This window comes from Scyliorhinus torazame, chromosome X (assembly GCF_047496885.1).
Source record: "Scyliorhinus torazame isolate Kashiwa2021f chromosome X, sScyTor2.1, whole genome shotgun sequence".
Taxonomy (NCBI): domain Eukaryota; kingdom Metazoa; phylum Chordata; class Chondrichthyes; order Carcharhiniformes; family Scyliorhinidae; genus Scyliorhinus; species Scyliorhinus torazame.
Genome location: NC_092738.1, coordinates 25,215,054 through 25,240,082, shown reverse-complemented (window position 1 = coordinate 25,240,082; position 25,029 = coordinate 25,215,054). Strand labels below are relative to the sequence as shown.

The following is a 25,029-nucleotide window of genomic DNA, read 5'->3' as shown; positions in this document are numbered from 1 at the left end:
TCAGGTGGAATTCATGTCAAGTCAGATTCAAAGCACGCTGCTCCATAACATTACCTGGCATTCGGGGAAATGCTCACCAATGGTTTGAATGAATCTTGCAAGTAAACCTCTGATAAAGAAACAAATCAACAAGTGCCAATGGTAAATATATATCAGAAACTGTCACAATAAATGAAAGGAACTTTTATAAACTTTCGACAGTAGAATATTCAGGGCACTGGTGGGACCACACCTGGAGTATTACGATAATAACAGACAATGCTGGAAACACCTGCAGATCTGACATCTGTGGAGAGAGAAATAGGGTGACTGTTTCAAGTTTAAATGACTCGTCTATCTGTTCCATAGAAGAGTCATATTGCACTGGAAACGTTAACTCTGTTTCTCTTCCCACAGATGCTGCCAGAGCTGGGGGGTTTTCCCAGCATTGCCTGTCTGTATTTCAGGTCTCCAGCACCCACAGTATTTTCCTTTTATTCTAAAGCTCTGTATCCAGTTTTGGTCTCCTGACTTGAGGGATATTCTTGCACTGGAAGCAGTTCAGAGAAGGTTCACCAGGCCAATTCCTGGGATGCGGGCCTTCTCTGGGAGGAAAGGTTGAGGCCTATACCCATAGCAGTACAGAATAATGAGAGGTGACCTTCTGAGAGGGCCTGACAGAGTGGATGCTGAGAGGATGTTTCCCCCTCATGGGGGAATCTAGAACCCAGGGGGCACAATTTCAAAGTAAGGGGTTGCCCGTTTAAGACAGATTTATCACAGAATTTACAGTGCAGAAGGAGGCCATTCGGCCCATCGAGTCTGCACCGGCCCTTGGAAAGAGCACCCCACTTAAACCCACACCCTATCCCCTAACCCAGTAACCCCACCCAACCTTCTTGAACACCAAGGACAATTCACCTAATCTTTGGACTGTGGGAGGAAACCGGAGCACTCGGAGGAAACCCACGCAGACACGGGGAGAGCATGCAGACCCCGCACACACAGTGGCCCAAGCCGAGAATCGAACTTGGGACCTGGAGCTGGGAAGCAACTGTGCTAACCGCTGTGCTACCCTTACATGAGGAGGAATTTTCTCGGAGGACTGTTTGGAATGCCCCCCCCCAGAGAGCAGTGGAGGCTGGGACATTGAATATATTTAGATTGACAAGGGGGTAGAGGGCTATTTGGGGGGGGGGGGGGGGGGGGCGAGAGAGAGGAACAGAGTTTCATGCTTCAGGGTGATCAGTGACTCTGCTACTTAAAATGTCATTGATCTGATATGTTATTGAACATAGAACATACAGTGCAGAAGGAGGCCATTCGGCCCATCGAGTCTGCACCGACCCACTTAAGCCCTCACTTCCACCCTATCCCCTTAACGTCATAACCTCTCCTAACCTTTTTGGTCACGAAGGGCAATTTAGCACCGCCAATCCACCTAACCCGTGTGTTTTTGGACCGTGGGACGAAACCGGAGCACCCGGAGGAAACCCACGCAGACACGGGGAGGATGTGCAGACTCCGCACACACAGTGACCCAACGTGGAATCGAACCTGGGACCCTGGCGCTGTGAAGCCACAGTGCTAGCCACTGTGCTACCGTGCTGCCCACTCTTTCTCTTTTGTTCAAGTGTTTCATCTACTTCCCAGAGTGAACATTCTAAATCAAAAAGCAATTTGTCGGGGGAGGGGAGTCACTTAAGACACCAATTATTGTCCTCCCTGCCTGAGAGTCAAATTCGACGAAATGTCGAACCTCGACTGCTGCCTGGCTGCGATCAGCCAATTCAGCACAGGCCAGGGCTGGAATCGGAGACCTTCATCAGTTGGAAAGAACGTTTACCCACTGAACCCTACCTCCCCGCCAGCACACACCACTTTTATGTATTTCTAGTGCAGTCCTGCACAGAGTTCCACACAGCCAAGTAGCAGTCAGCAATTGAAGCAACCATTTTCTTTAAAGGGGTAAATATTGTACTACATTCAGGGAAATAGTGATTCTGCTCCTAAATTAGCAGTGTGTAGGAGTGGGGAGAAGGGAATTCCAAGCATGCTTCCAATGCCTTTTTTGCTAAGCTCAGCTGTGAATAAGCAAAAGTGGACAGGAAGCAGCTACCTTAAGGTAAACAAGTGGCAGAACAGCGAGGAAGCAAATTTGATTCAGGCACAAATGGTCTCCTTCAGTGCCATAACTTTCTAGGGTTCTATGAAGTAGATAATGCAAGAGACACGTAAAACGCCGCCCATTAGGACCCCCACCCTCTTTTTTTTTTTTTTAAACAGATCAGAATTCGGATTAACCTTTTTACATCCTGGAATTTTTGCAGTTTTAGGTTTGAGCACATTAAAAATGGCTGAAACGGTTTAATCTTTCTCAATTTTCATTCTTTAAAATACACCGTTCAATAACTTAAGACGAGGATCCACAAGTTAGGAAGCAATGGAATGATCCAGGTAGAAGACTCATAGATTATCATAGCATTTACAGTGCAGAAGGAGGCCATTCGGCCCATCGAGTCTGCACCGGCTCTTGGAAAGAGCACCCTACCCAAGGTCAACACCTCCACCCTATCCCCATAACCCAGTAAACCCCACCCAACACTAAGGGCAATTTTGGACACTATGGGCAATTTATCATGGCCAATCCACCTAACCGGCACATCTTTGGACTGTGGGAGGAAACCGGAGCACCCGGAGGAAACCCACGCAGACACGGGGAGAACGTGCAGACTCCGCACAGACAGTGACCCAAGCCGGAATCGAACCTGGGACCCTGGAGCTGTGAAGCAATTGTGCTAACCACAATGCTACCGTGCTGCCCTAAGACGACCAATTGCAAGCAACAAAGACTTCTTCCAGGGGCTTAACCAGAATGTGGGAGTCAACATTCTCCCCTGCCCCATGACATCCATATTACAACCCCCCCATCCCACCCCACCAAATTCCATCCACCAACCCTCGCTCTCTCTGTTACCCTACTTTTACCTCTCCATGTCTCTATTTTGTGTTCCTCCAGTTCATAAATCTGAACCTGTGTGGAAGGGAGGAAAAAAAAACATAGGAAATTAGCCACAATCCCCAGAAATGAATTGCTAAACTGCTGTCTTCGCCACCAGTTTGGTTGCCTCACTCGCCACATTTCTTCCCCTGCCCTTCACCTTAAAGTAACTGAAGCCATTGGCACGGCACACAAAGTGCTTTTGAAAAATTAATTTACGGAATGTGGGCGTCGCTGGTTCGGCCAGTATTTATTGCCCATCCCGAGTTGCCCTTCAGGTGGTGGTGGTGAGCTGCCTTGTTGAACCGCTGCGGACTGAGGTACAGGTAGGTACACCCACAGTGCCGTTAGGGAGGGAACGCCAGGACTTCTGCAAGGCTCATTCAAGTGAAAAAGTCTTGCATATCGCGCCTTTCGCGATGACAGGGTGTCTCAAAGCCTTTTATAGCTCAAAATGCAGTCATTGTTGCAATGTTGGAAACCTGGTGGGCGATTTGTGCACAGCAAGCTCCCACAAACGGCAATGTGTTATTGACCCGATAGGATGTTTACATAATGAGGAACACACATTGACCAAGCCAGCGGGGCGAACTCCCCTGCTCTTTTTCAAAATCGTGCCACGGGATCTTTTACAGCCACCTAAGGGGGCAGATGGGGGTCCCTTAAATAGAGGCCAGCCTCCTCTTACTTTTTACTTCAGTACTAAAGACAGATTTCTGGGTAGGATGTCCGAGTTACCCGGTCTTAGCCAGACAAGTAGCAGGGCATCTACAATTAACCTTTGTTTCACCCCAGGGTTAAGGGGGCAGAAACGGGATCATGTGGGCGAGATAGCAGTGGGTGCCCGGTACTTATAGAACTGCATCCCAGAATGGGAAACCTTCAAGGCAGGCAGAGCCAAAACCAGAGGAAAGACTGAACAGAATCTGTACAGTATTGCACTGAAGACAGTGATAAAGCAGGCTGGGCTGTGACTCACTCTTGCATCAGCTGATTGCAAAACAAAAGCTCACTGCAGGCAACAAATGTCCTTCTTAAAACCGCAGTATTTACGATTAATTGTGTAACCCCAGCCTACACACACACACAAAGAGCAAACGTACCAGTGGTGACTTGTAGTATCGGTGTAAAATATTAATGAAATCGGTGATGGTAAGCATGCCTGTAACAGAACCAGTCAAAACAAAAAGCAGATTATTTCTGTTCATCGCATTTTGGAGATTACAATTTTCACTTGCAAGCATTACATTGAACCGTCAACTTCCTGGTTAAACATGCAGGCAATATCTTACACAGTACTGTGGATGAGCACGAGAGTGAACAACTATCAGTTTGTTTCCGCTACCTTTTACAACTGATTCACAAAGAAATGAAGCCTGTGACCCGGGTAACTGTACGCAGTCCCTAACAATGCATCTTTGTGGAGCTTGGCGAACCACCACTTCTACTGATCAATCCCTGCAAGGAATCCAGGTCATACTGAAAACTCTGCTGCTTTGATTCAGCACCCTCTTCCCCGAGTGCAGGACCAAACACAAACGGTGTGCACTGTTAGGTCCGGCAAGGTGACCTGGAAAATGTGGCATCACAGGTTAGCAACCCTGCCAAAACAAACCAGCTTCTAATGCATTCAAAAAAAGTGGTCATCTGTGGGTAACACCGTTCATTTTTAATAACTGAAATAATCCACTATCCAGGCCTCTTTTCAATCATCACAAGTGCTGGCAATGAGCAGCACTTTGCTTCCCATAAGCACAACAGAACATTTGGATTTGCGGCAAAGGAAAGGGCACGGGAAACATGGCTCCCTGCTTGTGCTGCTGTGAGAACAGAGCCAATCTTGCTCTCACTGGGGCAGTGATAAAAGGAGGTCATTAAAAACCAGTCTTCACAGCCATGTTGTCCAGGGCTGCCACTCGGCACACACTTTACTCGACAGGAAAGTGAGCAAGAGCTTTGTTGCCTTGGTGCAATTTAAACAACCTGCACACAAGTGGATTCTTCCAGTTCAAACAACAAACTCTGCCGCTGGAAATCAGGAGGCCAGCTAGCGGAGCCCAGATGCAAGTGAATGCCAGGAGACTCCTGACCTACTTTGCTGAATCATTTGGGAAGCAAAAACAGACATTTTGCAGCACACACCCCAATTTATGAATCGGACATGCGGCGAATCATGTCCTGGCAAAGCACAAGCCAGGAATGGTGCAAACACAATCCTCAGTACACACTGAGCCAACAGCAGGCCAATGACTATATCTGACATGGATATGGCTGGGTGGAAATATCATGGTAATGGTAACATTCGAATCCAGGAATGCAATTATGAAGCATCGACTTCCATCCGACAGCTCAAATTCCGAGTGTCTAACCAGAAATTCACAGTCTTGCGCAATTTGGTTGACTTATTGCAATAATTTAATTACTTTCTAATCATAGCCGCGTTAACACAGTATTATCAAAATTAACCAATCTTACTGGAAGGTCCTACATCTTGCAGCACAGTTTAATAAAGACATTTTATGTTTAGCCTCAATGTCAATGAGTTGAGACGGTTTCCAAGGAAAATCATCGATGCTTAATACATAAAATTTATAGCACAGAAGCGGGTCATTTTGCCCAACTGATCCATACTCTATTTTTTCTATCAATTTAGAGTACCCAATTCATTTTTTCCAATTATGGGGCAATTTCTTGTGGCCAATCCACCTACCCTGCACATCTTCGGATTGTGGGGGTGAGACCCACGCAAACACAGGGAGAATGTGCAGACTCCACACGGACAGTAACCCATAGCCGGGATCGAACCTGGGGCCTCGGTGCCGTGAGGCAGCAGTGCTAACCACCGCGCCACCATGCTGCTGTTCCATGCTCTTTACATATGTGCATCTTTTGCTTTAAGAGGAAACAAATAGGTAATTTCTGCATTTACTATACACTTTTGCCACAGAATCCACAGAGGAGGAAACACTGATACATTTAGGCTGTTGGCAGAGTTGCATGCATGCTTGAAATTACAGACTGGGGCTCAGTATAAATGGATGAGCCTTCAGTGTGACTGAGAACATCAAAAATCCCTTTACGGTGCATCAGGCCCCGGGACGGGAGGACTAGTGCCGACCCCCTGCTTCTTATGCCTTCCCCTAGCCGGAGAATACCTCATCTTGCAGCCAGCCGTGCCAGCTTGTCAGATGGTGGATTACCCGCCTGCAGGTACAGGCCGCAGCCTGTAGCGATTGGAGGGGGTCCATCAATTCCGAACCAGCATTGCAATTACAGCACAATCCACTAATTGGAACAGTTGGTTGCTATTGTAGCAATACGGTTTCTTTTTAGTCATTTCCACAGAACAGCTTCCTGGGAATGACTGCAACAGAAAAACTGCAGCATCAGAAGAACTCACCCACAAAGCTTTGTGTTTTGCTATCCCAGAGTGGAGCAGCACGGACTCCATTTGAAACCAGAGCAAAGAAAGCCTTCTTCACCTGCATGAGGAGGAAGAAAAGCAAAGACTGGAAATTCAGACAGCCATGCAGTGGCACAGGCATAGAAAACCCAATGCTTCCTAATGGGATCGGCGTTGAGATCTAGCCTCGACTGATCATTTCATTCCACCCGACGGCTGGACGTGACAGAGCCATGGACAAATTTAGTTCAATCATAAATGCGCAGAGCTGCGCACCTTACTGTCCGAAGCCAAGTCAATAAGTAACCCGATTAGACATTTAACAGGTGCTATTTTGTGTGTGCAACCCAGAAAGTAATTCTCGAAATTACTCAGCCAGGTCAGTTGCAGCGTACACACACCGGTGTAAACTCTCTGAAGTCATTTTGTGCCAATTTGCTTCTACTAGTTGATTTCACTCAAGATCACCTCGAAAGCTTGCCTGCTAGGGGAAGTGGAAATGTCACATTGGCACAGAGCACGAGGGTGCTCCGACACTGGCTATTGGGATTGGAGGTCAGATTGGTGTAGCGGGAGCTGTAATCTGCATCAAGCCCGGAACCTAATTTGAGGGCTGAATGGGAACGTTGAATTCAAAACGGCAGCAAACTCCCATTCCCAGCGACAACCTTCCTCATTTACAGGACAAATTCTTAACTTCACTTTTTGGGGAAACGTGCCATGGGGTGCAGCCTTGCCATACAAAAGTGAATGCTACTTAGAAAAGTGTTCTTATTTAAACCAGGAGAGAACAAGTTTGGATTTAATAGCGACCTTGCACAGCGGAATTACCTACCAACACCTTCTATTGGTGCTCACACACATGAAGCACACCCACATTTTTCCACATTAACTATTGTGAACGGGAAGCCCCACACAATGCAGAAACCTGCCATCGCCTGCAATGCGTATCTAATCTATAATTATGTACAAGCCTGACACCTACATCTCTGGAGTAAAGTTAAAATATGTCATTTAAAAATAAAACTTGGGGTCCTCTTGGTACTTGAGTCACATAGACATAGAAGGTGCTGGTTTTGATGCCTTGTCTGGATAGGGTTAGCTGAAATCAGCAAGGGCAACAGTATCCAACTTGACACAACATCCACAGGATGATGGAGGTAAAAATAAAAGGCCAGGCAAGACTCTGACACCTGATTGCTAGCCAGTGATCCTTGCTTAAAACGCACTTGTGGAGGTGTTGGGCAATAACTAGATGGAGCCAGACTGTGATGCCCCCTCCCAATGTGGAATAGCATCATATACAAATGGGAATGATCATTTTGGACAATGCACAGGAGAGCTGCGAACATCCACAGAACATACCCAAGAGACGGTCGCTGGCTTCAGGAGTGCAGAACTATTCATAAAGGAACTAGGAAATGTCACATCATTGAACTGATCATTCAGAGGGGCAGCACGGTGGCAGTGGTTAGCACTGCGGCCTCACGGCGCTGAGGACCCGGGTTCGATCCCGGCCCCAGGTCACTGTCCATGTGGAGTTTGCACATTCGCCCCGTGTTTGCGTGGGTCTCACCCCCACAACCCAGGGTAGTGTGCAGGGTAGGTGGATTGGGCACACTAAATTGCCCCTTAATTGGACTAAAAAAATAATTGTGCTCTTTAAATTTTTTTTAAAGCCCGCTTATGCAGAGCGTTAGTGTGGTGGCTCGAGACAGACACTGGAGGTTTCCAGGAATAAACAAAGGGGTTTATTGATGAACGGCAAAGGCAGTTAGATAACAGGCACAGAACACGATACAACAGGTCTCCCTGGCAACACATCCCGGGGTCCTGCTCCCGTGCAAACTCCCCACTGGCTCGGGCTTCTGTGTTCCCGCGCGATTGGCTCAAAGTCAGTCACATGGTCAGTGGGGCTCGCCACCTTAAAGATGTCATGCTACCACAGCTCATATGATCCATTAACATGGAGAACAACTGATCCAATTAAATGAGATCTAATTATGTTCTCCACATTAACATTCCACCAACTTTGCCCCTTGGCCAGTTAAAAAGGAATTTCATGGCAACATTGCAAGCTCTATTCTTGAGGGTAGGCAATCAAAAAGACAATAAGCTGATTTTTTTGACAATTATTATCAATGAACGTTTGTGTCTACAGAAGACCACCAGGCTCATTTTCGGCAAACTTTTCAACTCCTGAGAACTCCAATTTTACTTAGGAAAGTAGCAAACGAAGGAGAAAATGAAGGTGTGGATGAAAGCTCTGTCATGTGACAATTATCTTTAGATGTTAAAATTCTCCCCAATATGCATCTCAATTTATTACCCGAGTTTAGCCCCTTCAGAGCGTCCCAAACCATTTCGTCAGCTAAGTGGGAAGTCAATTTACACGCTCTCCAGCCTTTTGCCAACCTGGAGTCTGACTCAAAGAGATGGTTGTGACTCCCCACGGTAAATTGATCCTCCAACTTAATGACTTGCTTAAGGGGCAGACTATTAGTACACCAAATGCACACAGTAGCTTTGACTTTTTGAGGGAACTTCTGGGCTTTAAACAATAAGCGACAAGTCCGACATCCTATAACAGCTTCGCTCAATTGGCATCGCTCTCAACTTGCAGTTAAAGACGATTGTGCATTCAAGTCCGACTCGAAGATTCGAGTGCATAACTTTGATTCAGAGCATCCAATCTGCAATCAGGTCACATGCAGTCCTCAAACCCAGGCAACCCAGCCAAAATTGTATTCATCTCAGCAACTTAATGCATACGAATACAAGTCAGAATATCAATGTAAACTTGATTTGCAGTCCAAAAACACCATTATATACACCTATATAGCTCGCAAAAGTTTGGATGCATTCAGGCGATCGCTCGAGTGGAGTACTGAGAGAGAGCTACATTTTTAGGGTGCTGGTCCCTTGGATAACATGTTAAATCAAGACTTTGCCTGCCTTGTCCAGATTCAGGGGGTGCTCCAGATCCTGTGGCACCATTCAAAGAGCAGGGAACTTTCCTGCTACTGTGCTCAATATTCTGTCCTCGAGTAACATCATCAGAAACAGATTAACTGATCATTCAACTTATTGAGGTTTGTGGTGTTTTTTTATGCATTAGTGGTTTGTCTATCTCAAAGTCGTCAATTGTAAATTTGCAAAGTGTTTGGAAACGTTGAAGCACGGGATAAGAAAGGCTATCTGCAGTGCCTTCGGTATATCAGCACTTTGAGTTTGGGACTAATGTACGCGTACAGGCTCCATCGAGTAGGAATAACTGCAATTGTTCGACACGCGCAAACCATCAACTCTGCACCCTTACATTACCTGGAGAGAAGTGTCAAATACCACAAGCTTGGAACTGGTGGGAACAAGATCATAGCATCTGCGGGACTTCATAAAGCGGGTGTAGACCTCACTGTTGGAGTCGTTCACTGCAATTAAAGAAAGTGTGTTAACAGGTCCAGCTTCTTCAACGTGATATTACTTCTTTCAAATGTTCAGAACTGGCTAGAATCAAAGTGGTGCTGTGCAAACAATCTGCTCTAACAGACAAAAGCTCCTGCAATATGTTTTTCAAAAAATGTTAGTTCTTTAACTTCAGTTTTCTTCTCTTTGACTCTATCAACTCATTCTCTGGCTCAGAGGGTGAATGGATAATCTGCTTCCAGGTTTCTGTCAATGACAGAGTTCGGACTCCAGATTACTGTTGGAAAGATTGCAGGTTCGGACACTGGGCAAGGGTAGATTTGGATTTGGTTGTAATTTAGGACCTGGATGGCACGGTGGCGCAGTGATTAGCACTGCTGCCTCATGGCGCCGAGGTCCCAGGTTCAATCCCGGCCCTGGGTCACTGTCCGTGTGAAGTTTGCACATTCTCCCCGTGTCTGCGTGGGTTTCACCCCCACAACCCAAAGATGTGCAGGGTAGGTGGATTGGCCACGATAAATTGCCCCTTAATTGGAAAAAAATAATTGGGTACTCTAAATTTATTAAAAAAGTAATTTCAGACCTCGTCCTTTCAGAAGAATGGGGGGGGGGGGGGGGATTTAAAAAATGACAACTTAAAAAATACTGCACCCAACTCATCTACATTTTGGTTTATCTAGAAATATAGAGGTGGTCAGAAAGCATGAAAAAAAGCAAATTGGAATCACCACAGATTAGCGATGACACCATTGCAGCATAGAAAATGTGTCTTCAGGCAATGTTTGTGGCCACAGAAACAATTTGAATAGACAAATTTAGATCTTTTGTTTCTGATCGCTAGAATGATATGGCTTTGTTCAGCGTGCAGTAGAGATGAGAAAATTGTTTGTGTTTTGAAAAGCGAGCATGACCTGACACATGAACTATGAAAATTACAAAAGTGCTGAGCTATGGAGTGGTCTTCAGCATAAAATTTACATTGGGTAGCTAATACAACGCAGTTTATAATATACAACACAAGATGTATATTTTTGAAAGCTGCATAAGTCCTGATTTCAATGACAGCTTTCACACTGGGTGTACAGTTCATTCAATTTTAACTAAATGGATAGTTTTACAAATTGACAGCTCATTTTTAATTCTACGAGTGGGTCTTCAGCATCTTCTGCCATTTCCCATTACTTTCAGCAAGCTTCCAATTCCGAATATAGTCTCAAAGTGAGTGTGGCTACTTGGCCCAACCAACCCGACCTTCTATGGAAACTTCCACATCATTTAACTGCCTCTTGAAAGACTCCAGAGTTTTCCCCAGGTATTTCCACTTCGTCAGTAAAGGTTTCCCAACATCAGCACCAAACGCTCTTTCTTAAACCAGTTTCGACCCATGTCCCCTTGTCTTACAGTCATAATGTACTTCGAAAGAGAGTGCAGGATTAACCGTTTCTGGTCCACTTAATTTCTTATATACCTTTATAGGGTCTCCACTCTTTTCTGGAATGAAGCCAGGGTTTTCGAATCTTTGCTCATACAGTGCATTCAATTCTCCGGCACCAGGGGAATAGCCCCTGCCTGCAATGTTCCCCAGATTTGGGTGTTTTCTTTGTGCCCCAGTACATACTGAAGATGTGGCATGACCAGAGCACTGTACACAATACCACAAACAGCACAATGCCGGGGACTTGTAGACTGCTGATTCACCAATATAGCTCCGCTTTATTTGCTTATTGCTGCTTTACGATGATTGATCGTTCTCTAGATCTCACTCAGCCGTTTCCCTCAGCAAGGTCTGCACAATGTCCCTCACTGTGTGTAACACCCATTTATCTGTATTGAATTTTTTCTGCCCACTTGGCAGGGTCTTCAGGGGTTCCTCAGCTGCCTGATCAGACTCTGCCAACCGATTTGTGTGCGCGATGAAACCAACTTTTATTGAGTTTCTAAATCTGGGTCGCTTTGATGTATTTTGGCGTATGCGCCACCATGATATGGGAGTTCCTGTATTGGGTTGAACCCAGCAGTATAAATGTACATTATGTAGTAAAGTGGACACAGTAATGCTGAGCTCAATGATCAGCTGACTCCACTCCACAACATGCACAAAGAGGTTTCTGGCAGCTATATTCCAGAAGGTGGTCGAATCACCCAGAAAAACTGTGAAACAAAGTGAGGAAGGCGGTGACGGCAAAAGAGGGGCGAGGCTGAAGAAACCCGCACAGGAAGAAACCTGGGAGTGCAGTCTTGTGCAAGCGGTGTACAGTTTTGTTTTTATACATGAAGCTGAGGACAGGTATAGGGGTACAAGGAAGGATAACAAGAGATTACCAAGAAGGGAATGAGTGACACCACCCAGGAAAACGAGTTAAAGTGAGATACCCCAGAATTAGGAGCACATTCAGCCCGATTTGCATCGGTGACCAAGTATCCTGAACACTGTGTTGGCTCAATGGTACCAGGTAAGGGACAAAATATAGCAAGTCGGTGAACTTCTGTAAAGGGAGAAAAACTGTTGGAATGCAGTTCACACCTCAGGATAGAAGTTTTAGAGAGAGAACGTGAGGAGTTACATTCTAAAACTAAGTGCGAAGCCTTGCGGGTTACCAGCTTGACTTAGTTGGCCAACTCTGACCAGTGTCAGCAGGTTGTGGGTCTAGGCCAACACCCCCAGTGCAGGGCTGAAGGATTATTACATCGTCAGAGGTGACGTCTTTTGGATAAGACAATGAATGGATGCCCCACCTGCCTATTCAGTTGGACTTAAAATATTCCAGGGCATTGTCGGAAGAATGGGAGGGAATTTCTGCAAAATCCTGATCAACATTTCTCCCTCATTCAACACCATCGCAAGAAACAAAACAGATTTAACTGATCATGCATTTAACTTGCTGCGAGGATAAAACTGCTGTTGACTGCTGCGTTTGCGTACATACCAACGGCTGATTTTTAAAAGCAATGAATTGATTGCAAGGTGCAAAGAGGATATAAACCTAAACTAAGAAGGAGTGATGAGAAACCAGAACGAGAAAAAAAAAGGAAAATTGCAGAAAGGATAAATAAAGAAGGAATGCTGTTGAAGACCCACTTAACCAACTACAGTTTATATATGTACAAATCCTAAACCATGCACATTAAAATGTCTGAGCTCAAGGCTTCTGTGGTGATTGAGAATGATTATACATCAAATACTCAGAAACACGATTAACTTTTAATGATGGAGGTGGAGGAGAGCTCAGACATCAGACACACCTGGAAAGTAAAGAAAGTAGATTCATTGGCATGGTTAAGCATTCCAATAAAAGTATGGAGTGTGACGGGAACAAGGATAGTTCCCAGGATTGGCTGCAGACTGCTGGGTCAAAATGAACGGAAATATGGAGAGATAAGGAAATAGAAAAATAATTTTAATGAGGGATTTTAGCCAACTTGAATGCAAACTGGGGATGCCCAAGTGGTCTAGAATTTGAGCTAGTGTACATAATTCTTAACAACTTTCTGACTGCGTCAGTGAAGCCATGATGAAGAATGCACACAACCACTTAGTAAAGGCAAGTGTGCCAGATAGTATAAAGGAGGTAAAAGCAGTGACACCCCAGGTGATCTCATATGACCATAAGTTGAGGAAACTACTATCGTAAACTGATACTCAGCTTCACGGCACTGAGGGGTGACTGTGATGTGACTTGCATGATGGTCCAAGAGAGACACAAGGGGCAAAAGCAATTAATCCTTTGGAACAGGTCAGGAGTGAAATCTATTACGTGCTGACAGTCATCAAGAAAAGAAAGTCCCACTGAATAGGAAATTAACCAATGTGATACTGATGTTCAAGAATGGCAATGGAACGAGCCCAGAGGACTGAAGACCCACATGTCCAGCGTCAATACCAAGTCAAATAGTGGAACTAATTGGGAACAAATCTGAACATTGCCAACATGAAACTCAATTAATGATTTGCCGTCAGTGTTGCTCCGGCTCCATTCGGAGAGGCCAATCTGCCCTGTCCAACCTTGAAGGAAGCGGCATTCCAAGTGGAAATGGAAAAGTCCTGTGATTAATTCTAGGGGTGTTCAAACAGTGACCAGGGAGGCACATGGTCCCAGAGTCCGAGCAATCCAGTCCACGAAACCCAGACAGCTCAGTCCTATTTGCGCTCAATTCCTGTTTGCTGCTTTGCCGCTGTTTGAATGATGGCTGCAGAGGCTTAGAAAGGACAGTCCACAGCGCTCATGCCTTGCTGATGGTTGAGAGAGAGAGAGAGAGAGAGAGGGGGGGAGAAGGAGGAGGGAATCGAGTCTGGCAGAGCAGCCAAAAAGTTACAAAACAGAAACACAAGATGCACAAGTGTGCAGAGCTATGACAAATGAAATTCAAACCGGATACAAGCTGGGGTTGCCAACCCTCCAGGATTGGCCGGGGCGTCTCCGTGAATTGGAGATCAATATCCGAGACACCGCTAAGTGCAATCGTGGAGAAAATTCATCAGGATGTAAAAAAAAAAAAGATTGTTTTTGTGTCACTTTCTTTGAACATTTGTCTTTATCAGATCTTAAAATATTGAAAATGAGGGGGGGGGGGGGGGGGAGGTGGGGGTTATTGAGTCTTTTCTGCTTCCAATTGGCGTAGGAAAGTAGTGCATCGCAAGGATGGATATGTTGGCCAATTATGTTGGCTTGGGGGGGTCATGTGATGTAACCTCCAGGAATACATTTTTTTTAATAAACACATTTTATTCAAACTTGTATCAAAGTAGGTTACAGCAAATAAACACCCCGGGAAACATTCTTCTCAACAATCAACTATAGTTTGTACAGATTTTTCTCCTTTTTCACCCCCCCCCCCCCCCCCCCCCCCGCGCGACAAACAGCTCCTCAAACACGGTCACAAACATCCCCCACCTTTTCTCAAACTCCCCTGCTGAGCCCCTTAACTCATACTTTATCTTCTCTAACCGCAGGAAGTCGTACAGATCACCCAACCATGCTGCTGCCCCCGGTGGCGATGCCGACCGCCATTCCAGCAAAATTCATCGCCGTGCAATCAGAGAGAGGCGAAGGCCAAGACACCGGCCTTCCTCCTCTCCATGAGCTCCGGCTTCTCTGAAACCCCAGATATTGCCACCAAAGGGTCCGGGTCCACTCCCTCCTCCACTATCCTGGCTAAGACAGCGAACACTCCCGCCCAGAATCTTCCCAATTTTTCACAACCCCAAAACATGTGCGCATGATTCGCTGGCCCCCGCCCACACCTCTCACACTCATCTGCTACCCCCTGAAAGAACCCACTCATTCTCGCCCGAGTCATATGCACCCTGTGCACCACCTTAAACTGTATCAGGCTCATCCTTGCACAAGAGGAGGTCCCGTTTACCCTTCGCAGTGCCTCACTCCATACTCCCCAATCGATCTCCATTCCCAACTCCGCTTCCCATTTCTCCTTGATCTTCACCACCCGCTCGCCTCCCTGCTCCCCCAGCCACTTGTGTATATCCCCAATTCTTCCCTCCCCTTCCACATCCGGAAGCAGCAGTTGCTCCAGCAGGGTGTATCCCGGCAATCTAGGGAACCCCTTCCAGACCTTTTGTGCAAAGTCCCTAACCTGTAGATACCTGAACTCACTACCCCTCGGCAGCTCTACCCTCTCCCTTAGCTCCTCCAGACTGGCGAACACTCCAAATACAAATCCCTCACCTTGACTAGCCCCACTTCCCTCCACCTCCTGTATACACTATCCATCCCCCCCGGCTCAAACCCATGATTCTCGCACAGCGGCGTTAGCACCGACATCCCTTCCACCCTAAAATGCCTCCTCAGCTGATTCCATATCTTCACCGTGGACTGCACCACTGGGCTCCCTGAATACCTACGCGGAGCCATTGGCAATGCTGCCGTCACCATAGCCCTCAAACTAGACCCCTTACAAGATTCCTCCTCCATCCTAACCCACTCCACCCCGTCTCCTTCCCACCACCGCCGTACCTTGTCCACATTCGCCGCCCAATAATAATGAAGCAAGTTTGGTCCAGGAATACATTTAATCACAGTTGGCAACCCTAGATACCAAGATCTTGCAGAGTGGAAGGTAAACATGGCAGATGCACCTAATGAATAGTAGCAAACTATATCGGAAGGAGGACCAAAAGAGATCATATAGTAGCTTCAACATTGGCTGCAACTGGGGCAGCACGGTGGCGCAGTGGTAGCACTGCAGTCTCACGGCGCCGAGGTCCCAGGTTCGGTCCCGGCTCTGGGTCACTGTCCGTGTGGAGTTTGCACATTCTCCCCGTGTTTGCGTGGGTTTCGCCCCCACAACCCAAAGATGTGCAGGGTAACGCTAAAGATCTGGGGGCAGTGGAGACGACACAGGGGAGCGATGGGAGCCTCGGTGTGGTCCCCGATTAGGGATAATCATCAGTTAGTCCCAGGAAGGATGGACGGGGGGTTTCAGAGCTGGCACCGGGCAGGGATTAGAAGAATGGGGGACCTGTTCATCGATGGGACTTTTGCGAGCTTAGGGGCGCTGGAGGAGAAATTTGGACTACCCCCGGGAAATGCCTTCAGGTACATGCAAGTGAGGGCGTTTGTGAGGCGGCAGGTGAGGGAATTCCCGCTGCTCCCGGCACAGGGGATTCAGGACAGGGTGATTTCGGGCGTATGGGTCGGGGAGGGCAAGGTGTCAGCGATATAACAGGAGATGAAAGAAGAGGGGGAGGCTTTGGTAGAGGAGCTGAAAGGTAAATGGGAAGAGGAGCTGGGGGAGGAGATTGAGGAGGGGCTGTGGGCTGATGCCCTAAGTAGGGTTAATTCCTCTTCCTCGTGTGCCAGGCTTAGCCTGATACAATTTAAGGTAGTTCACAGAGCGCATATGACGGGGGTGAGGTTCTTTGGGGTGGAGGACAGATGTGGGAGGTGCTCAGGAAGTCCGGCGAACCATGTCCATATGTTTTGGTCATGCCCGGCACTGGAGGGGTTCTGGAGGGGAGTTGCGGGAACTGTATCTAAGGTGGTGAAAGTCCGGGTCAAGCCAAGCTGGGGGCTAGCACTATTTGTAGTGGACGAGCCGGGAGTGCAGGAGGCGAAAGAGGCCGGCATTCTGGCCTTTGCGTCCCTAGTAGCCCGGGGGAGGGGGGGGGTTTATCTGGGGGGCATTTGAGCAAGAAAACACATGAATGATCCGGAAAACTGACATGTACGGGAGGAACCCAATGTACAAAGCTCTGTATCATATTGATTTGCCATGTTCATGTCTTGCTATGCGAGCTCTCTTTCTTTTTGTTACAGGGTGGGGGGGGTTGTTTGTAAGGTTGAAAATTTTGTTACAAAATTCTTAATAAACTTTTTTTTTTTTTTTAAAAGATGCGCAGGGTAGGTGGATTGGCCATGCTAAATTGCCCCTTCATTGGAAAAATGAATTGGGTACTCTAAATTGAAAAAAAAACATTGACTGCAACCAGTCATTGCAAATCAGCATACGAAGCAAGGGCAATGCTAAGGTCTATTGGCAAATTATAAGGCTGCGACAGGCAGTAGTCACCAACCCATGGCTCCTGAATCACACACTGCTCTATAACATCTCATTTGCGGCTCCCAAACTTTTCCAGTTGGATCACAGTTGACATGAAAAAGGCTGAAAAAAATGAAGTCAAGAAAATGCCCGACCCAAGTACAAGTTTCCTTCTGAGCTGGTCCTTTACCTAATCAGCAAATTAAAGTCTCTCCACAGTCAGGCTTCAAAAATAGCTTTTTTGGGGGGGGGGATTATTTCAGCATATAGATAGCAATTTTGGCCTTAAAAAGATAAATTAAAAGTTGAAACTACCCAGAACGCTGCAGATCATGGTTGATCGGATTGTAACCTCGGCTCTACATTCCTGCTGACCCCCGCCTTTCACCCCCTTGTTCATCAAGAATCTACCCGCCTGGAGACAGGGAAACCATCACTGGAAGAGGGGGGAGAGTGGGAATTAGAGCTGGGCCTAGGGCTGGAGAGAGGGGTGTGGAGTGATCCTGCATAGAGTGAGCTTTACCTCCTCCTGCGCTAGGTTGAGCCTGATACAATTTAAAAGTACATAGAGTGCACTTAACTAAGACGCGTGTGAGTGGGTTCTTCCCTGGGGTGGAGGACAGGTGCGAGCGTTGTTCAGGGGGGCCTGCGAATCACTCTCACATGTTCTGGTCCTGCCCCAAGTTAGTTGGGTTCTGGGTCTCACTTTTTGAGATCGTGTCAGAGATCGCTGGGATCAAACTAGAGCCGTGTCTGCTGGTGGCGATCTTTGAGGTCCCAAGTTTTCTCAAAGCTCCTTGAAAGGGTAGGGGTGGGGGTGAAACGTCTTGGCCTTTGCCCCCTTGGTGGCTCGGGGGGGCGGGTCCTGCTTGGGTGGAGATTGGCGATGCCACCCAGGACCTCGAGCTGGCAGAACTCCTGCGATTGGAAAAGTTTAAATATACCGAGAGGGCCGGAGGAAAGGTTCTATTCCAGGTAGATGTCGTTCATCACTTTCTTTAAGGGCCTGTTTGTGGCCAGCAGTTAGGGGGATGGGGCGGGAGGGTTAGGAGGGGGAGGGGATAAGGGAGGGAGGATAGTGGGGCTGAGGGGGGATAGGGAATATAGGACTATTGCTGTTATCTTGTTAAAAGAAAAATGACCAACTGTTTGTATGATAAAAAGCCTTTGTATGTAAGAATTTGATATTTGGAATAAAATATATTCAAAAAAAAGCTATCCACCCTCTGAGAAATAATTTCTCCTCATCCCTGCCTGAAATGAGCAACCCCTTATTTTTAAACAGCGACTTCTGGTCCTAGCTTATCCCACAAAAGGAAACATCCTCTCCACATTCAGCCCTGAAGATCTTAAAGGTTTCAATCAAGTCGCCTCTCACGATTCTAAACTCCAGCAGATACAAACCCAACCTCTCCAACCTTTCCTCATAAGACAACCCGCCCACTCCTGGATTTAGCCCAGTAAACCTTCTCTAAACTGCTTCCAATGTATTTGCAATCTTCCTAGAAAAACACCATTGAGCTAAATAAAGCTTTTCCAGTGGTCTAGCCAAACCATGGTTATAGATAATGGATAAAATCTGAACAAGCATATATGCGAGAGACACAAATTCTTGGGATGCAAAACTCGGATTTTTGCCGAACCTATAAATACAGGATTGAAATCCCCAAGAAAGTCAACTGTCATTGTCAAAAATGGAGACAATTTAAAACAAAACCGCATCAAGTAAGTGCATAATATTCTTTAGATAAACTATTTTTTCTTCCTAAAGGTTGCTTTTACTCCATTCTTTAATTTATTTTGTCTTGAGGCTCCCTAAAGTTTTTATTTTGGCTTTTTTTTTTTTTAAAAGGCTCTTCAGGTTAAAAAAAAGTAACGGTTGTCGACAACTGATCTGTGACCGTTGTGCTGCACAATGCTCTACCTTGAATATTCTGCTCAATCTAGTCAAGACATCCGAGCTTGGAAACATTGAAGGGAAGGACCACAAGACTGACTCCTGATGACAGAGCGCCCAGTTCGGGGGTAGGCTAGAAACATTTGGATCCCTCAGACTTGAAAGGAAGTGACCAGCAGATCGTACACCCTGAGCACTATTTCAGGCTGAACCACAAGTGCAGAAGCGGTCCTAACCAACTGATGTCAAGTTAACACTTCTTCACAGAGTGAGCAACACCTGAAATGGGCTCTGGGTAGGGCAACGGAGGCAAAAACTCTGGAGTCATTCGAGGGGCAGTCAGCTGCTGTGGGAAATTAACTAAACAGCTCCCCTCATCTCTTACGACTGTTACAATCTAGTTCAGAAACAGTAGAGATCCCAGCACCACTCCCGAGGACCCTCCACTCTGTCCATTGCCCCCAACTCCATTAACTAGTCCCCACTAATTCCCCTCGCAGCCAATTTGATATCCACATTTTGCTGGGATGTTTAAACTAGCACTGAAAATAACATGGACACAGTTGCATTCTTCCCACCCCCTCCCAAATAAAGCGCTAGACCGCTGAACAGTGCTCCGAGGGTGCAGGGCAGTGCAAACAGCTGCCAACATGGGGTGGAAGGAAACCTTAGAATAAAATGGCTTTAAATGAATATACCATCTCCAGCAGAATTCAATTTGTCCAAGTCTTCGAAGACAGCAATAGCCTGTGGGTAAAGGGAAAGACAAATAATGAAACTATTTGTTAATGCACTTTGTCAAAAATCTGAATACTTCAAAAGGGACGATGTTATTAGCTTTGACAACTCATTATTGGGATAACCAAAGATTATGGATATCTACCTGAACGGTCATCTGGGTACAAATGCCCTACCTACAGTCACGAGTGGAGGGACAATATTCTGTTTGAACTGGTGCAAGAACTGTTTAAAAAGATAGGATTCACGAATGGAATACCTTCCCAACTGCGGGTCTCCGTGCTCAATGCTTTTTGCGAGGCTAGAAGCTGGAGCAGGAACCTGAGCTGGCACAAGGCAGAGGGTACAACGCACTGAGCTCACTGCATCAGTTTGGGAGAGTTTGGATTTTGTTTAAGCAAGGCTGGAGCGACTTCAGCCTGAATCAATTGCGCAGGCAAGGCAGCTGCAAGCAACAGAGAATGAAGGAAAAAGCGGTGGTCTGTGCTTAAGTCCTCGAGTTGCTGCACATTCCAGGGAAGTGCATCCCAGAAGCTCAAATCTCCGGCCAGTGATATCAATCGAGATCAAAACACTGGAAAGAAATTGAAAGTGGAATGGGAAAATCAGTGAGTATTCAAGAGACAGCACAAGGATTGCAAGTGCCTTCACAGAGCTGGGTTTGCATTTGAAGCAGTCAAAACACAATCACAAACACACAAAAAAGATAGCAATGATGCTTGGTTTACGAGTTAAACATGGAAGTTAATGAAACAACACAATGATGGAAATCAACAGGTCAGTCAGTTACGAGGAAATGCATCAGCAACACACCCTCCCAATCACCATTAATTGAGCCATGTGTAACAATGAAAGTTTACATTGATGCGTAGCATGACCAGTTTTGCACCAGGTTTACAAACGCTGCTTTTCTATTGATCTGTAACTGGTGATCAAGTGAAAGCAAAGCAGATGGGATTTGGTTAGATTGGCGGCTCAGGGTTGCCATTTTGCTTTGTTCTTAGCGCTTGTTGCTGCCCTAATTACAGCCCTCCAAGCGGGAGTTGCATGACCTTCAGCGTACTAGCACATATCCGTTGGCATTACTCATGGTGCCGGCAATTTGATGAGGGCGTGAACTCAACATTACAATTCTGCAGTTCTTCCTCGATGCTCGACTACAAAGCTGGAAAAAAATATTTGTATTAAGGGCTCCCATCTCACTGAGGAGGCTACAGGTCAATCCACATCCAACAACCTGCTCTGTAAACTCTGCAATATATCGCAATGTATGGTATGTCGGACATCAACTAGGGGTTTCAAAAAACAAAGAAAAGTACAGCACAGGAACTGGCCCTTCGGCCCTCCAAGCCTGTGCCGACCATGCTGCCCGTCTAAAGTAAAATCTTCTGCACTTCCGGGGGTCCGTATCCCTCTATTCCCATCCTATTCATGTATTTGTCAAGATGCCCCTTAAATGTCACTATCGTCCCTGCTTCCACCACCTCCTCCGGCAGCGAGTTCCAGGCACCCACTACCCTGTGTAAAAAATCTTGCCTCGTACATCTCCTCTAAACCTTGCCCCTCGCACCTTAAACCTATGCTCCCTAGTAATTGACCCCTCTACCCTGGGAAAATCCTCTGACTATCCACTCTGTCTATGCCCTTCATAATTTTGTAGACCTCTATCAGGTCGCCCCTCAACTCCGTCGTTCCAGTGAGAACAAACAGAGTTTATTCAACCACTCCTCATAGCTAATGCCCTCCATACCAGGCAACATCCTGGTAAATCTCTTCTGCACCTTCTCTAAAGCCTCCACATCCTTCTGGTAGTGTGGCGAGCAGAATTGAACACTATACTCCAAGTGTGGCCTAACTAAGGTTCTATACAGCTGCAACATGACTTGCCAATTCTTATACTCAATGCCCCGGCCAATGAAGGCAAGCATGCCGTATGCCTTCTTGACTACCTTCTCCACCTGTGTTGCCCCTTTCAGTGACCTGTGGACCTGTACACCTAGATCTCTCTGACTGTCAATACTCATGAGGGTTCGACCATTCACTGTATATTCCCTACCTGCATCAGGCCTTCCAAAATGCATTACCTCACATTTGTCCGGATTAAACTCCACCTGCCATCTCTCCACCCAAGACTCCAAACAATCTAAATCCTGCTGTATCCTCTGACAGTCCTCATCGTTATCCGCAAATCCACCAACTTTTGTGTCGTCTGCAAACTTACTAATCAGACCAGTTACATTTTCCTCCAAATCATTTCTATATACTACAAACAGCAAAGGTCCCAGCACGGATCCCTGCGGAACCCCACTAATCACAGCGCTCCAATCAGAAAAGCACCCTTCCATTGCTACTCTCTGCCTTCTATGACCTAGCCAGTTCTGTATCCATCTTGCCAGCTCACCCCTGATCCCATGTGATTTCATGAGGGAGCTTGTCAAAGGCCTTACTGAAGTCCATATAGATAACATCCACTGCCCTACCTGCATCAATCATCTTTGTGACCTCTTCGAAAAACTGTATCAAGACACGACCTCCCCTTCACAAAACCATGCTGCCTCTCGTGATACGTCCATTTGCTTCCAAATGGGAGTAGATCCTGTCTCGAAGAATTCTCTCCAGTACTGATGTAAGGCTCACCGGCCTGTAGTTCCCTGGATTATCCTTGCTACCCTTCTTAAACAAAGGAACAACATTGGCTATTCTCCAGTCCTCCGGGACATCACCTGAAGACAGTGAGGATCCAAAGATTTCTGTCAAGGCCTCAGCAATTTCCTCTCTCGCCTCCTTCAGTATTCTAGGGTAGCTCCCATCAGGCTGTGGGGACTTATCTACCTTAATATTTTTCAAGACGCCCAACACCTCGTCTTTTTGGATCTCAATGTGACCCAGGCTATCTACACACCCTTCTCCAGACTCAACATCCACCAATTCCTTCTCTTTGGTGAATACTGATGCAAAGTATTCATTTAGTACCTTGCCCATTTCCTCTAGCTCCACACATAGATTTCCTCGCCTGTCCTTCAGTGGGCCCACCCTTTCCCTGGCTACCCTCTTGCTTTTTATGTATGTGTAAAAAGCCTCGGGATTTTCCTTAACCCTATTTGCCAATGACTTTTCGTGACCCCTTTTAGCCCTCCTGACTCCTTGCTTAAGTTCCTTCCTACTTTTCTTATATTCCACACAGGCTTTGTCTGTTCCCAGCCTTCTAGCCCTTATAAATGCTTCCTTGTTCTTCTTGACGAGGCCTACAATATCTCTCGTTATCTAAGGTTCCCGAAATTAGCCATATTTATCCTTCTTCCTCACAGGAACATGCCGGTCCTGAATTCCTTTCAACTGACATTTGAAAGCCTCCCACATGTCAGATGTTGATTTACCCTCAAACATCCGCCCAAAATCTAGGTTCTTCAGTTCCTGCCTAATATTGTTAGAATTAGCCTTCCACCAATTTAGCACATTCACCCGAGGACCACTCTTATACTTGTCCACCAGCACTTTAAAACTTACTGAATTGTGGTCACTGTTCCCGAAATGCTCCCCTACTGAAACTTCTACCACCTGGCCGGGCTCATTCCCCAATACCAGGTCCAGTATAGCCCCTTCCCTAGTTGGACTATCTACATATTGTTTTAAGAAGCCCTCCTGGATGCTCCTTACAAACTCTGCCCCGTCCAAGCCTCTAGCACTAAGTGAGTCCCAGTCAATATTGGGGAAGTTAAAGTCTCCCATCACAACAACCCTGTTGCTTTTATTCCTTTCCAAAATCTGTCTACCTGTCTGCTCCTCCATCTCCCGCTGGCTGTTGGGTGGCCTGTAGTAAACCCCCAACATTGTGACTGCACCCTTCTTATTCCTGATCTCTACCCATATAACCTCGTTGCCCTCTGAGGTGTCCTCCCGTAGTATAGCTGTGATATTCTCCCTAACCAATAGCGCAACTCCTCCACCCCTTTTACATCCCTCCCTATTGCGCCTGAAACATCTAAATCCTGGAACGTTTAGCTGCCAAGCCTGTCCTTCCCTCAACCAGGTCTCTGTAATGGCAACAACATCATAGTTCCAAGTACTAATCCAAGCTCTAAGTTCATCTGCCTTACCTGTTATACTTCTTGCATTAAAACATATGCACTTCAGGCCACCAGTCCCGCTGTTTTCAGCAACATCGCCCTGTCTGCTGTGTCTCAGAGCTATACTGGCCCTATTCCCTAGTTCTCCCTCAATGCTCGCACCTTCTGACCTATTGCTCCCGTGCCCACCCCCCTGCCATACTAGTTTAAACTCTCCCGTGTGACACTAGCAAACCTCGCGGCCAGGTTTAGATGCAACCCGTCCTTCTTATACAGGTCACACCTGCCCCAGAAGAGCTCCCAGTGGTCCAGATAACTGAAACCCTCCCTCCTACACCAGCTGTTTAGCACGTGTTTAGCTTCTCGATCTTCCTATTTCGAGCCTCACTGGCACGTGGCACAGGGAGTAATCCCAAGATTACATCCCTAGAGGTCCTGTCTTTTAACTTTCTGCCTAGTTCCCTGAACTCCTGCTGCAGGGCCTCATGCCCCTTCCTGCCTATGGCGTTAGTTCCTGCCTATACACTACTGAGAAAATTGTCCTGATCCAATCAACAAAATACAAAAGTATACTTTAACACAAGACCCTGCTCCCATGCCCACGTCTGTCGCTGGCCAGCTGCAATGTTCCAGAGAAGCTCAACGCAAACTGGAGGAACAACATCTCATCTTCCGGTTAGGCACGCTACAGCCTTCCGGTCTCAACATCGAATTCAACAACTTCAGATGATCAGCTCTACCCCACCTCAACCCATTTGTTTTCATCCCATTTCATTTTAACTGTCTATTACCTTTTATTTATTTCTTGTCTTTGTTTATATATATTCCCCCCCCCCCATTCTTTCCCCTATCTTATCCCCTCTTTCCTTACCTTTTCTCCCCTTTGCTTCCCCCTTTTCTCATTTTACCTCTCCCACTCATGTCCCCCCCTCCCCCCACGTCTACATCTGTCACAGTTTACCCTCTGATTTTAGTTTCTTTGCTGTTTGGCCTTTCACACCATTTATTCTCTCTGGGGACT

General features: G+C 46.5%; 1 protein-coding gene across 3 annotated transcripts in view; it reads right to left on the bottom strand.

Moving 5' to 3' along the window:
- Window positions 1–25,029, bottom strand: part of LOC140405419 (5'-AMP-activated protein kinase subunit gamma-1) — a 90,214-nt gene that overhangs the window by 20,852 nt on the left and 44,333 nt on the right. For 2 of the 3 annotated variants that reach the window (XM_072493815.1, XM_072493816.1), the window contains exons 2-7: window positions 19,902–19,950; window positions 9,708–9,814; window positions 6,381–6,462; window positions 4,084–4,142; window positions 2,968–3,013; window positions 55–109 (exon numbers count right to left, since the gene is read on the bottom strand). In XM_072493815.1, the coding sequence (XP_072349916.1) occupies window positions 55–109; window positions 2,968–3,013; window positions 4,084–4,142; window positions 6,381–6,462; window positions 9,708–9,814; window positions 19,902–19,950 (398 nt within the window). The remainder of the gene's footprint in view (window positions 1–54; window positions 110–2,967; window positions 3,014–4,083; window positions 4,143–6,380; window positions 6,463–9,707; window positions 9,815–19,901; window positions 19,951–25,029) is intronic. The other variant, XM_072493817.1, reaches the window with a different exon arrangement.